At 44.2% G+C, this 12,708-nt stretch overlaps 1 protein-coding gene across 1 annotated transcript in view; it reads left to right on the forward strand.

The window, feature by feature from the left end:
- The window catches only part of LOC104507713 (ATP-binding cassette sub-family A member 1-like), a gene marked incomplete at its 3' end in the record, with an annotated part of 58,678 nt that overhangs the window by 2,702 nt on the left and 43,268 nt on the right, over positions 1–12,708 (forward strand). Inside the window, exons 2-4 of the mRNA XM_010149076.1 lie at positions 3,283–3,376; positions 7,244–7,370; positions 8,077–8,198. Of these exons, the coding sequence (XP_010147378.1) occupies positions 3,283–3,376; positions 7,244–7,370; positions 8,077–8,198 (343 nt within the window). The remainder of the gene's footprint in view (positions 1–3,282; positions 3,377–7,243; positions 7,371–8,076; positions 8,199–12,708) is intronic.

Genomic DNA, 12,708 nt, shown 5'->3' on the forward strand with positions numbered 1-12,708 from the left:
GGAAAGAAAAATCATGTTCAGAGGTCACTGTTTTAAAAAAAAGCCATTTCTCTCTCCCTGGTGCCTTGCAAATGAGGAGACACCTCAGATTCACAGGTCAGCTGCTGGTAGCTCCGTGAATTGAAACTGGACCATGAAGGTGGGGAGGGTGGTCGATGGTGAGATGGGCTGATTGTTTGGTTAGTTCTTGCTCAACAGATTTCTTGTTGACACAGTGTAGGTCTTGATATTTAATGGTATCCTGCATCATCAGCCAACTGGCTTAAATTGGGCATGCTTTGAGGACTAGCCTCAGTAAAATTAGGAGCAATTTGTCTTGGTCAAGTGCTGCCTCTGAATTTACCTGCTGTGTGCAAATGGGATGTTTCTCCTTCAACTCCAGATAGAGCAGGGTTGGAAGAGTGGTTGGAGGTTTGAAGATTCATTTCACTGTTCCAGGCTGGTCTAGTAGTTACAGCACAGAAGTGCATGAGGAGACTTGATTTTTTTCAAGTCTCTGCTTGGTATGAACCTGGGTAAAACATGTCCTCTTTAGTATCTGTGTCCTCTTCTGCAAAGGCCACAGTGGATGAAATACCCTGTCACAGGAAGGTCAGAAAGCAATAAGGGAAGGAAACTACTGACCTTTAGGAGCAAAAGGAGAAAGAGGATTAATTTCTTCTTGAACAGTTCAAGAGGGTGCTCAGGGAGTCCAGACTCTACAGAAATGCTCTGACATAGTAAGCTTGACACAGAGGCTATGCAAGCCTCTGGTGCAGCAGTTTCCAGCTGTGAAGTGCAACTCAATCTAAGCTGCATCCCTTCTTTCTCTGTCCTCCCCAAGCCTGTCAATCTGCAAAGTGAGACATGTTGTGTGTGTGGAGGTATACAGCGCTGTGCATGCAGCCCATGTGGTTACCTTTGACTGTGTAATTAACCATAATCAGGCATGTAAAAGAGGAGCTATGTGTGTAGGTGACCAGGCTCCCCCTTCAACAGGGCCATTTGGACACTACTGTCCAGCCCAGCGTTGTGTGTCTGGGGCTGATCTTCCTCTGAGCAAGCCAGGGCTTGATCTCAAGGGCAGCATTTTCAGCCCTGCAACTGCTACAGAACCAGCAAGAAAGAGGCTGGCCACGTTGGTCACCTTGAGAAGCCCTCACAAGCCCAGCTGACACCCCTCTTGCCCAAACAGTGTAGTGGCAGTTGCTTGGGGTGCATATTCCTTGCCTACAGCCAGGGTGGCAGAGAGCTGTGTGTGCCAGAGCATAGCCATCAATGCTGGCAGAGGGAATGGCTTGTCCTGGTTTCAGACTCACATTTCTGTCAAGAGGAGGAAAAGTCCTGCTATGCCATTCTGGCAGCAGCTCTGAGTGGGATCCTGAGAAGGGAAGGAGTACACACACAGGTTGTCAGTGTCCTAGCTCTGAGCATCTGTGACCTCTGGGAGCCAGATGGCTGTTTAATGCAGGAGGAAGCAGGCTGTTGCTTTTAATGGCTCTGCCTGTGCTGCTACTACATTCATCATTTACTGCAAAAAGAGAGACAAAAGATACTGAGGTGTCATAGAATCACAGAATGGTTTGGGTTGGAAGGGACCTTAAAGATCATCTAGTTCCAACCTCCCAGCCATGGGGAGGGACACCTTGCACTACACCAGGTTGCTCAAAGCCTCATCCAGCCTGGCCTTGGACACTTCCAGGGATGGGCCATCCACAACTTCTCTGGGCAGCCAGTGCCTCACCACCCTCTCTGGGAAGAATTTCTTCCTTTTACCTAATCTAAAACTACCGACTTTCAATTTAAACCCACTTACCCCTTGTCCTGTCGCTACAGGCACTTGCAAAAAGTCCCCCTCCAATCCTCCTGGCATCTTTGTTAGCTTGGTCTCAGTAGAGTTTCTTATCCAGTTAATGCATGAAAATAGCAGCTGGGAACTAATATCCAAAACATATCCTGCAGAGTCTGGCATTGTTATCAGGAGTTCCTGGGACACTGCTCAAGTTTTGCCTTCTGGATAGGGTTGCCATTTACTTGGATGTCAGCCATTCAGGGTATCTGTGAAGAGCCATCCTAGAAGGTTTCCTCTGCTGGATCAGGTGGCGTGTATTTTAATGCACAGTTTTTACAGTGTGAGATTATTTTTAGATACAGCAGTCACCTAAAGTCTCACCTCAGAGTTTGAATGGAGTGCCTTGTGTTGAGTGTCAAGAGCCTGTTTTTAGCAGTTAATAGTGTAACGGGAAAACAGATCTGTGTGTGAGGATTCTCCCTCCCATAGGGGTGCAGGCCTTACCCTATCTGGCTTGTAATAAGATGCAGATACCTTACCAGGAAAGAAGAAAAGATTTATTTACTTGATCAAACAGACAGTCTGGCTTCCCTCTCCCAAAATAGGAGAAGTATAAGTAGCAGCAGCATAAAAAGCTTTCAGTTTACCCTGTCTCATGGCTTACCTAGAATGCATATTTAAGCAGCCTTTCTGGAGTGGGGAAAGAGGGGTGTTGCTGGTGAAGCTCAAGCGCAGGAAACCTATGCTTGTGTCTCAGAAGCTCTAGGCTGAAGTGTTGCTTTGTCAAAATGCTTCTGTGGGTTGTGGCACAACTCAGTGAATTTCTGTATGCTTTAATTCCCCGTCTGAAAAATGCATTTAGTAGCAGGCCTTTCTTATATTCTTGTCTAGTCCCTCTAAAGAGGTCTCTATCTTTACATGACGCTCACTGCATATCTGTAGGCGCCCTGGAGCAGTGGGTGCCTTTGTGAACACATGTACATTAGAACACAACAGTAACTAGGTGTGAACTTGATTTTAGTGGCTCTGCTTTCCTGATATCAGTATAATTCTGCAGCGCTGAAATGGAAAGCCTTGGCATAGCATTGCACTGGCACATGCCTGATGTGTTAGGGTAGAAGCTCAGCGGTATGCTGTGAGAATGGGATGCAAGTACTTCCCACTACCTCTAAAATATGAGGGCAAAAATTCAACTCACTGCTGGGAAGATTCACTGCACAGTTACTTTCAGTCAAGGGACAAAATTAACTGTAAGAAGCCCAAAGTAGCCCTTAAACGTATCCAGTTTAGTTCCATAACTCTCCCATATCAATGAGAAAAGCCTGTAACTCTTTGCAGATTATCCTCTGAAGCTGGGGGAACAAACTTCTTGGTCCTGGAATGCATAGGAAAAGCGAAGTGAAGCAGTGCTGGCAAAACTGTTCTGGCTTACAAGTGAATTGTCCTGGAACCTCTGTTCTATCCTCTATTTTGAATATGATGTTTTAATATTTTTTCTTTATTGTTTCCAGTTCCAGCTGCTGATTGAAGTTGCCTGGCCTCTTTTTATCTTCTTCATCCTGATCTCTGTAAGACTTTCATATCCGCCCTACGAGCAGCATGAATGTAAGTACCAAAGACAGCAGCTGCACCCAGGATAGTTGTTGTTTCATAGCTAGAAGGTAGTAATGCAGCTGGCAAAAGGCAGGGGCAGTGGTTGCATGGTTAATTCAAAAATCTTCAGGAAAACTTCAGTGGGTCCTTTTCTTCCATCCTGGGGACTGCAGCGTGTTCTAACATTTAATGTTGCTCCAGGACTGTACATTGCTGCTGTTTTTCTTGCTGTTTCTCGTTTTCTTCACTTGAATTAGCTAAGTATTTTCAATAGGACTGACAAGTCTACAGAACCCACGTCTTATTTCTCACCATTGATCTGTATGTGGCAGCATAAAAAGAGCAGTGCTTAGATCTGTAAGGAAGCAGTCTCATTTTCAGGCAGTAATGTGGGTTAATGTATCACATTAAAAAGCTCAAGAGCAATTCCATTCCGTCTAACCATTAGACTGTCAACTCTGTATTCAGTAGATTCAGCAGTCACACGTTTGTGAAGAAAAAACTATTCTACGTTTCTCACTTACCACCTAAATTGTCACATTTCTGCCTTTCTTTAAAAGGAAACTTATTCTTGCTCTACAAATTACAATCTTTAAGCCCCTGTGTTGATTGACATTTTGATTTAGGAAGCATAACTTGTTAGCAACATGCTCGTGCTTCATCTTACTGTGGTGACAGCCTCAAACTGCAGTTAGCTGACTGTGGGAGAGCTCTTTGTTTATCTTTCCTTTGCCTGATTACTGCAGGGTAAAGTTTAAGGGTCAGCACAACATGAATCTGGAGGGCACTCTGGTGTTTAATTGTTAAAATGGGTGAAGAACTAGCTCTTACAGCACTTACCATGTGGTTCTTTGCAGTGACTGGGGCATTTTATGCTGCTTGCTAGGCTTTCAAGCTAGCAAGGATGCTTTCAAAGCTGAAGTGTTAATGTTGGCAGTTTCCCATTACTCTTTGGACACTGCTGGTCCCATGTCAGCCTAACACACTTTCTACAGTGCTTGGCAGGTTAATTGAAGCTTCCCTAAATTAAATCTCATACTTTACTGCATGACACTTCAATTGCCTTTACTGACTGAATGTTAGTGGTATGAGGAGATACCTGTAGTATGGATGTGAAGCTGAAGAGAAGCAATAAGCAGTCTGCTCAGCTGGTGTAAATAAATAGCAGTCTCAGTGGCAATTCATCTTAGCTGTGGCAGTGCTGTATATAAACTGAAGCCTAGCAAGGGCTGTGTTTTCATAGAGGTGTTTAGGCTGTGGGCTAAATTAGTCGTTAACTTCCTTGTAAATCCCTTGTTCTGGCACTGTGGTGTCACAAGCAGGGTTTTGAGTCTTTCACCTGCAGCCCTTTTTACTTCCTACTTATGCTGACTGTTGTTGCTTTGTCTGCCTTCTCCCTATGTTGTTGTGAATTGTAGAGTGTAGGGCATCTGGTAACTTTTTAATTCACTTATTATGGTTAACTCCACTCCATTGTTACAAAAGCTTCTGAGAACAGGTAACTACATGATTTATTTCATTTAAGTCTGTATTGGTTTCACTGAGCATTCACTCATATGCTGACAGATACAGACGTGTTGTATACTGGAACATTTTTCGCTGAACTGTGAGCAGAGATAGAAAGAAACCTTGAGTTCACAGTGAATGCTTTGGCAACCCTGTGGATGCCTTAAGGGAAACAGGATTGTTATCTGTAGTGGCAGTGCTGTATGCTGTTAGGAAATCTCTTTCAGGTAATGCCTGATGATAGTGGTAATGGAGATGCATGCAGATGCTGTGTAGCCTTTGGATAGCCTCAGTAACTTAATGGTATAGTCTTTCAACAAACAGACAAGATTTTCAGTTCTCTCTTCCTGTTTGAGGAACCAAGGATTGGTGGTTTCTGTGGTCAGACTTTCCAGTCAGGATTTTTTTGTTTCCAACAGCTCTGCATAGTGCGAGGAAGCCTTTTCTGAAAACAGGTGGGAAAATTTTGCTAGCTCTTAAGTGGTACTTCCATGACTTTCACCAGTTCAGTCAGAGAAGACCTCTCAGATTGCTATTGAGCAAGATTACTGACTTGTGTCACATGGGCCTTGAATTTTCTTTTCTGTTGCTGTGATCTTTCAAAATACTCAAAATGCACTTCATTTGAGGGCGAAATAAGATCTGACAAAGTGAATTTAATCCCTACTGAAAAGCTAGATGTTTGCAGCGATGTCATTGAAAACTGTCTGCTGTTAATTGTTTTCTGTATAACTCATCTGACTTAAAACTGGCAAATTCCTGCTTTACTCTTGCAGAAGCTGCTGTTAGATTCATCACTATATAAAAAGTTAGCATGAATTCTTGTGTGCCCTTCCTATTTTCGGTTTACTTGTAGCAGTTTCTTTGAGTTCTTAGCCATGTAAAATAAAATGCATGGAGAAAGTGATTTTGTGGGAAATTTTGCAAAAAGAATCTGAGAGTCTTAGCATTTTTCCTTCCTCTCCACATGCCACCCCCCTCCCCCCAGTCCCCTCAGCCAAGAAGAACAAAAAGCAAAATGAATCAAAAGCCAGAGAGCTCAGGTAAATAGCTGTTCTATTTTAAACATAGAACTGGGAACAAACAGTCCCCTGGGTATTGAGAACAATGAACCTTTGGTTCCATCACCTTTCTCCTGGATGGTGTCCTTGGCTTTCTCTAGGGTGGGCTGATAAGCTCCCCATCTTCCTTCAGCTACCTACACTGAACCAGCCTTGCTGTGCTTCAGCAGCTTTGACCTCTCTTCCTCCTGGGGCATTGGTATCTCTGTGGCTGTGGTGGTAGGGAGTCAGCCTGCCATGTGATGGCAAGCATACTGCGAGGACAAGGTGGGCACCAGAGCAGGGAATGTGCATCTCGCGGTCAAAGCCTTGAGTAGCTGCTTTGACTAGCCGAGAGGTACTGAGTAAGGGGCATAACCTTCTTCTGTATTCCCCTCCGTAGTGTGGGAGCAAGGAAGTGAATTTGTTTGTGGAAAGCAAACTGATGACTTCCCTAAGACATAGGATTATACAAGGGAAGCCTTTCTTCCCCATCGTTGGAGGGTAAAGGATTTGCAGCTATCTGACTGGCATACTAGTGGAGATATGCCATGAGTAGCTTGTTACTCTTTGTTTTAACACTTCACCAGAATATGGAAGGTAAAGAGCATGTAAAGTCAGAGTTACAGCCGAAGTAGGTCTTTACTAGCAAGAGTTAGGCTTCAGCAAAAAAACTTGAAATATGACAGGCAGGTGCCTATATGTTTTAGGAACACTGAATTTTTAAGATTCTCTGGAAATCAGCAGTGACATACTTATCTTAGGGAGACCAATGTAGGCATCCACCCCACAGCTGCTGAGCCTTTGCTTGGTGTTTACAATGTGTGTAGTCAAGGTGAGTGGATTTTGGAAACCGAAAGGACTAAAGTGAAATACTGTGGGTCTTGAGAACCCAGACCCTGACTGTGGCTGTCCATGTGGCCTCAAGCCAAATCCTTTTGGTAGTTAAGCATGCAAATCCAGAGAAGCACAGCTGGTTAAAAGCATGTGTGTGTGTGCTCGCTACTGCCAGGCTTTGGAGTTGCCTGCTGTTGGGTATTTTTCTGCAGGAAGTACTATATCCCTGTCAGCATGGCCAAAAACAATGCTGCAAAGGTGAGAGTAGTGAAGAGCTGCTCCTACAGGCTTAACAATGTGCACTTTTTAAGTGGAGGAGGCCAGAGCTGTATAGAGAACATGACCTCAGTCCTTCTTAGTGTTGGCAGTTCTGCTCTTAAAAGAAATGTGCTGCAGTAACCAGTGCAGGATTAGCATAGTCCTTCAAATGCAATGCTGTGTAGCTGTGGCTTGTATCCTATGTTTCTGTCTACTGACTCTTGTGTTTCTTTTCTAGGTCACTTCCCAAACAAAGCTATGCCTTCAAGTATTCAGGGGATCATCTGCAATGCCAACAACCCTTGCTTCCGCTACCCAACTCCTGGGGAATCCCCTGGTGTTGTTGGAAACTTTAATGCCTCCATGTAAGTCTGCTCACTTTTTTGTTATCTCTCTTCTCGTGGGAGCATGGGGAAAAGGTATTTGGAAGTTGCCAGCATTTTTTTATTGGTTGATCAGAACTTGGCCCATAAAAAGGCAAGGTGTAAGTTCTGCTTTTGGAAAGCCTCTTACCCTGGTGCATGACCTTGGAGATGGACAGTGTGGAGTGAGAGACAGATGAAGAGCCGGTGTGGGAGATACTCCCTGACATTTGTCATTTATTACTGGCTGATATGTTGCGGAAAGTTGAGTTTATGGCCATCTTCCTTACACTCTGCCCTGCTTGTGGTATTCATGCTCTCAGGCCAGTTAGGCTTAATGCAGAGTAAAATATGTCAGTAACTTGGAGAAGCATTTGGAAGAAGCAAGGACATACTTAAATTACTGTGCTTCTAAGAGGAAGCTGTTTACAGGCAGCAGGAGGCTCTCTCCATCCCAGTCTTAAATATATGCTTTAAAACACGTGGGTTCCCAGTGTAACTTTGTTTGACCTTGCACTAGCAGCCATCTTTTATTAGGCTTCTTGGATTGTTCCAGGGTGCTCACTGAAGAGAGGGCTTATTGTATTGAAGATGGCAGTGGCATAGCTGAAAGGGACTGAGGTTTGGAATTGGGATGTAAAACTCTATCTGTGGATGCTGGCTTACAGAGCTGATGACTGCTGGTTGTTTTTTGTTTTCCTGTCACCAGTGTTTCCCGCCTCTTCTCGGATGCCAAGAGGTTACTCTTGTACAGCCAACAGGACACAAGTGTAAAGGATGTCCAGAAGGTCCTGGGAAAACTGCGCAAGCTGGGAAACTTCTCTGGCTCAGGTAACAGCATGCTAGAAAGCTACCTACATCTGGCGTTTCTGGTCAGGTTAATTCTGCATGTGTATAAATTCCTGAAGTATACTGTAAATGGGAATGTGGTTATAACTTACAGCTCATCAAACCCTTTTCGGTCCTGCAGAATTACCTTAAGCCTCTCTTGTGTCAGAGCTTTGTGTGCTCTTTAGCTTCTTTGGTGGAAGTGAAAAGGAGTGGTGGTTAATGCCAAGAATAGCAGCTCTTCTGGATGTGAAATTACAGTCCTCAACCCGCTGAAGCAATTTAAAATGTAGAATTTCTCAAAGGAGTCCAAGTAATGTGTCTTTTTTGAAAAACTAGTTATTTGGCTGATTAATCCATGAAGCAGTGGACACAATATAGCTACAACTTAGTGCTCTACCCCCTGAATTCCAGAGGGAAGCCTGCTGTAAGAATGCAGATGAGGAAAAGCTGATGTTAGCCTCCAGTTTACAAACTCATAGCTGATTATTATCTGACAGTGAAGTCTCCATTTCCCTTCAGTGTGTGTTTTTTTTTTTTTTCCGGGTGTCTGAATGACTGTTTGATATAGGTTACTGGATTCTGCTGTTGTCTGGCAGGATTTTGAACAGCAGGGTCCAAAAGAAAATGTTTTATGTTGGGGGCTTGCACAGCCCTATTTGTAATGAAAAATGAGAATCCTTCAATTTTTAGCTTGTGCAAGAAGGTCTGGTGTGCCTTTCTGTCCTGTGCAGATGAATAAGTGATTAGTGTGAGATCATGTGGAAAGCTTGCAGCAGACCTGGGACATGAAACAGCTCAGTCTTGAGAAATGTCAGTCTCACGTTATTGCCAGGTCTGTCTGACATGGCAACTTTCTGGAGTTTTTTTGGGGTACTCTTCTTTGAAAAACTGTTTCTCTTAGCTGCTGTGTTAGTGCTGCATGTGTCAATTGGAAGTGATGGAAAGTAATGGTTTAGAAAGAAATACAGCAGGGAACCCAGCCATCAGGTGTCTTCACCTACAGCCTATATCCAGGCACATGGAGATCTTTGAGTGTAGGTATATTTTAGTGTTTTGTGGAAGTTACCCTTGGTTTTAGAGTTGTGGTTCTTCCTAGGTCTCTAAGCATGGCTCAGGCAGGCTCCAAGAACAGCAGTATCTGACCTGGTGTGATGTGACTAGTTCATGTCTGATGTGTCCTGAGCACACAGGTAAAACGGAGATGGTATTTTTAAATCCTTCCGTGTGTTGCTCAGTGCACTGCAGGGCACTTAAAAATGATCAGTATTTAGTGACAGATTGGCAGATGTGTGGTGGCTGCATGTACAGAGACAAATTGTGCAAGGGATTTTTCTTGGATGTATAATCCTCCTCTTTCCCCTTCAGGGTTGTGCATAATCCTCATGTGTCCAGATCTGCAGGTGATACTGTGGTTTACTGCCTCTTTAAGTATTAGTTGATACTTCTACTTATGTGTAAGGAGATCACTTCCTTGCTGGGCTTAATGTACATACTGCCAGGCTCCCCTCTTTACTCTGAAAACTGTTAAGTGGCATCGTCATGCTTTTACCTAAATCTGCAGCAGTTTAAAGGGGGATAGGAAGCAGAGTGAACCTTTTGTGCAGAGATGGACACATAATGAACAATGACTATGTCCCAGGGAGAGGTTTAATACTGTTTTTCATGGATCCTTGGTTTGACTTGATCTTATAGGAAAAAGCGCTCTCTGTCAGAATGATTGTTGTTACTGGATTTTACACTTTGTGCCTCAGTAGTATCTGCAAGGTAACTCTTTCGGAGAGAGTTGATACGGGTGTTTTGTATTGAAACATGCAGTGAAAATCAGACATGGGCATTTACAAGAAAACAATGAAAGCCCTAAGCTAAAGCTCTCATTGCTGGGAAGGTTGAGGGGGAGGAGTGATTCCAAGAAGCATTTCACATAGGGAGTATTATACAAGTCAAGTCAGAAGGCTCGTGTTTCTCTATACTATAAAGACTAGCAGACTGACTGCAAAACCAAGCCTCAGACCAGTCATCAAAGATTGTATTTTATTATAAAAGTATTTCAAATGTGTAATAAAAATATCAAGCCTCTGTCGTCAGAGTGACAGACTTCCCATTATTGGGAAGGCTTATAGGGAGCAAAGCCTGTTTGTCCTTCTTGTCATAGGTTCACATAAAGACTTCAACTTGGGGGTCCCTGCTGCCCACTCGTTGGCTGCCTGATTCTCTAAGAGCATGCGTAAACCAGCATCCTCTAATCTTACAAGTACTTGTGCATTTGGACTTAGCAGTGCTTAGATTCCTGTGCAAAGAAGAGAATTAGAGGTCAACTCCTCAACTGCTGGGGTGTTAGAGATGCTTCAGTCCTTTCATCTCTAGGCATTTCTTCCAGTGACTCTGGGAACCGAAGAAGACAGTAGTAGTGGATGTCAGATGTAAGCACACCTCCAAATCTGAAGACACTGCCTAATACATTTATTTCCCCAGTCAGCAGGAGAGCCAATAATTGAAGACATTTCTAACACCTCTGTTCCAGCTCTGGCCTAGACCTGAAGCCGTGTGAATCAGTGGTGCAGAGATGCAGCTCATGTTTCCCAGTGGGAGGGATTGTGTGCTCCCTGCTGCGTGATGTGGGCTGTGCTATACATTCCCTCTCATGCTGGTGTGATATCCTGTTTTCACACACACTTCCCGCTGTTACCTGATGGCTTTGAAACAGGTTTCAAGATCTTCCATTGCTAGAAGACAAAGTGGATCTGTGGTATAGATATTTTTCTAATGCTAGCCATGCAGAGCATGCGTGTCTTTGGCTTCAGATATTTGAATCTGTTTAGAGAGCATTTGCCTACGTCCTTTCACTTCAAGTTTCTTTAAAACAATCCTCACAGCCTAGTGTTAGAAGTGAGACTGCCAGTGTTATCTGCTCTGAAGTTAGGCATGTGCTGGATCCTGGGGAAGGGAGACTAGCTTAAGATGTCAGGGTGCTTACACAGATGCCTGCAAGTCAGATCTTCATTAAAGACAAGGTAGGACACTAAGATTTTGTTCAGGCAGTGCTGTATGTTCGTGCCAACAGGCTTTGTATCTCAGTCACTTCTTGGTGAGATGGGAAGCAATCTCTTGTAACAGGGCTATATGTCTGTGAGTTTGAGGGTGGCTCCTGTTCTCCACTGCTCTGAGCTCCAGAAGAGCTCTGGTAGAGAGAGGGGAAGGTGTTATCAGTAGGGAGTAGCCCACCCTTACTTCATGTGGCACTTTTTTCTGGCCAGGATGAAGTACTAGCAGGCAGCTATCATGCTGTATGGGTACTGCAGTTCGAGGGCCACCTTCTGCAAGCCCTGAGCAGTGAAATCTACGTGCAGGCACATGCATACCTTATCATGTTCGATTTGGCAGTCAGATGCCAGGTGCCCTCCCCATCCCAGCACTTTTAAATCTCTGTCCAGCAATGTCACCAAGGTCTTCAATGCTCGTGATAAGGCAGAGTGCAAATCGGAACAAAGAGTCAAAGACCTTGATGATGACACTTCCAAGAGCGTGACATTGCCGCTGGGATTGCCACCTGCGGTGGGTTTGGCTCACTGCTTGCAGGCACTGGATTTGCAACTGGCCTCAATGCCACTTTAGCAGAGGATAAAGTTTTGCAACAAATAAGCTTTGCTCCTGTTTTGAAAGGTAAAGATAACAGCTTGCTGTTGGATCTGAAGCACGCTTTATTTCTCCCTTCTCTTCACAAGGCTCCCAAATACTTTCTTCTGCAGTGTCATGGGGTAATAAATCAACAGGCAAAATTAAACCCACTTTTTTGGTTGTTGCGAGCAGTTACGCATGTAAGTCAGTCTGGCTGGTATTTACTTCGTTGCTCTTAGTTTTCAGTGATCCCAAAGGGCATGTTTCTAATTTTCTTGAAACCAACCTAACTATGCAAAATGGAGCAATGAAATAGGCGGAGGGAAACAAACATCATCTAAGAAATTGCATTAGATCTCAGGCTATTATTCCATGTGTGCCCTGCCTTTCCTAGCCATATGCTGGATTAGTATTGCTCGTGGTGTAGGTGAAACATCCTCTGCCAAGCTGCAGTCTCCTGCACAGACTGAAGGAGTTTGATACCTGTCTGGTCACTGCTAATAGGGCTACTTTTATTTTAACAGGTAAAGGATGATGGAGGATTTGGGCTGAAGAGCAGCCTTGGGAGAGGCTTTCTGGTGGCACATGTCTTGCTGTATGGTTATTAGGGTGCTCAGGGAAACAGGATGTTGTACATTATCAGCCCAATGGTATTAAGGTGATAGTTAACTCAGTGTCTTCTCCCTCACAAAAATGGCCTCACACCCTCAAGCTAAATATTTAAACAGATTCTTATACCTACCTACCTCTCCCTAATTAATCTGGTTTCCTCCCTGACTTCCATTGGGAAGGATCCTTGCAAAAACCAGCCAGGCTTGAATGAAGACTAGCAAACCAGGTGGCCTTCACCCCCGGAAACACCTGCAGAGACCAACTGTGGCAGGGTGGCATTCCT

The sequence above is a fragment of the Eurypyga helias genome, unplaced genomic scaffold (assembly GCF_000690775.1).
Source record: "Eurypyga helias isolate BGI_N326 unplaced genomic scaffold, ASM69077v1 scaffold34573, whole genome shotgun sequence".
NCBI lineage: Eukaryota > Metazoa > Chordata > Aves > Eurypygiformes > Eurypygidae > Eurypyga > Eurypyga helias.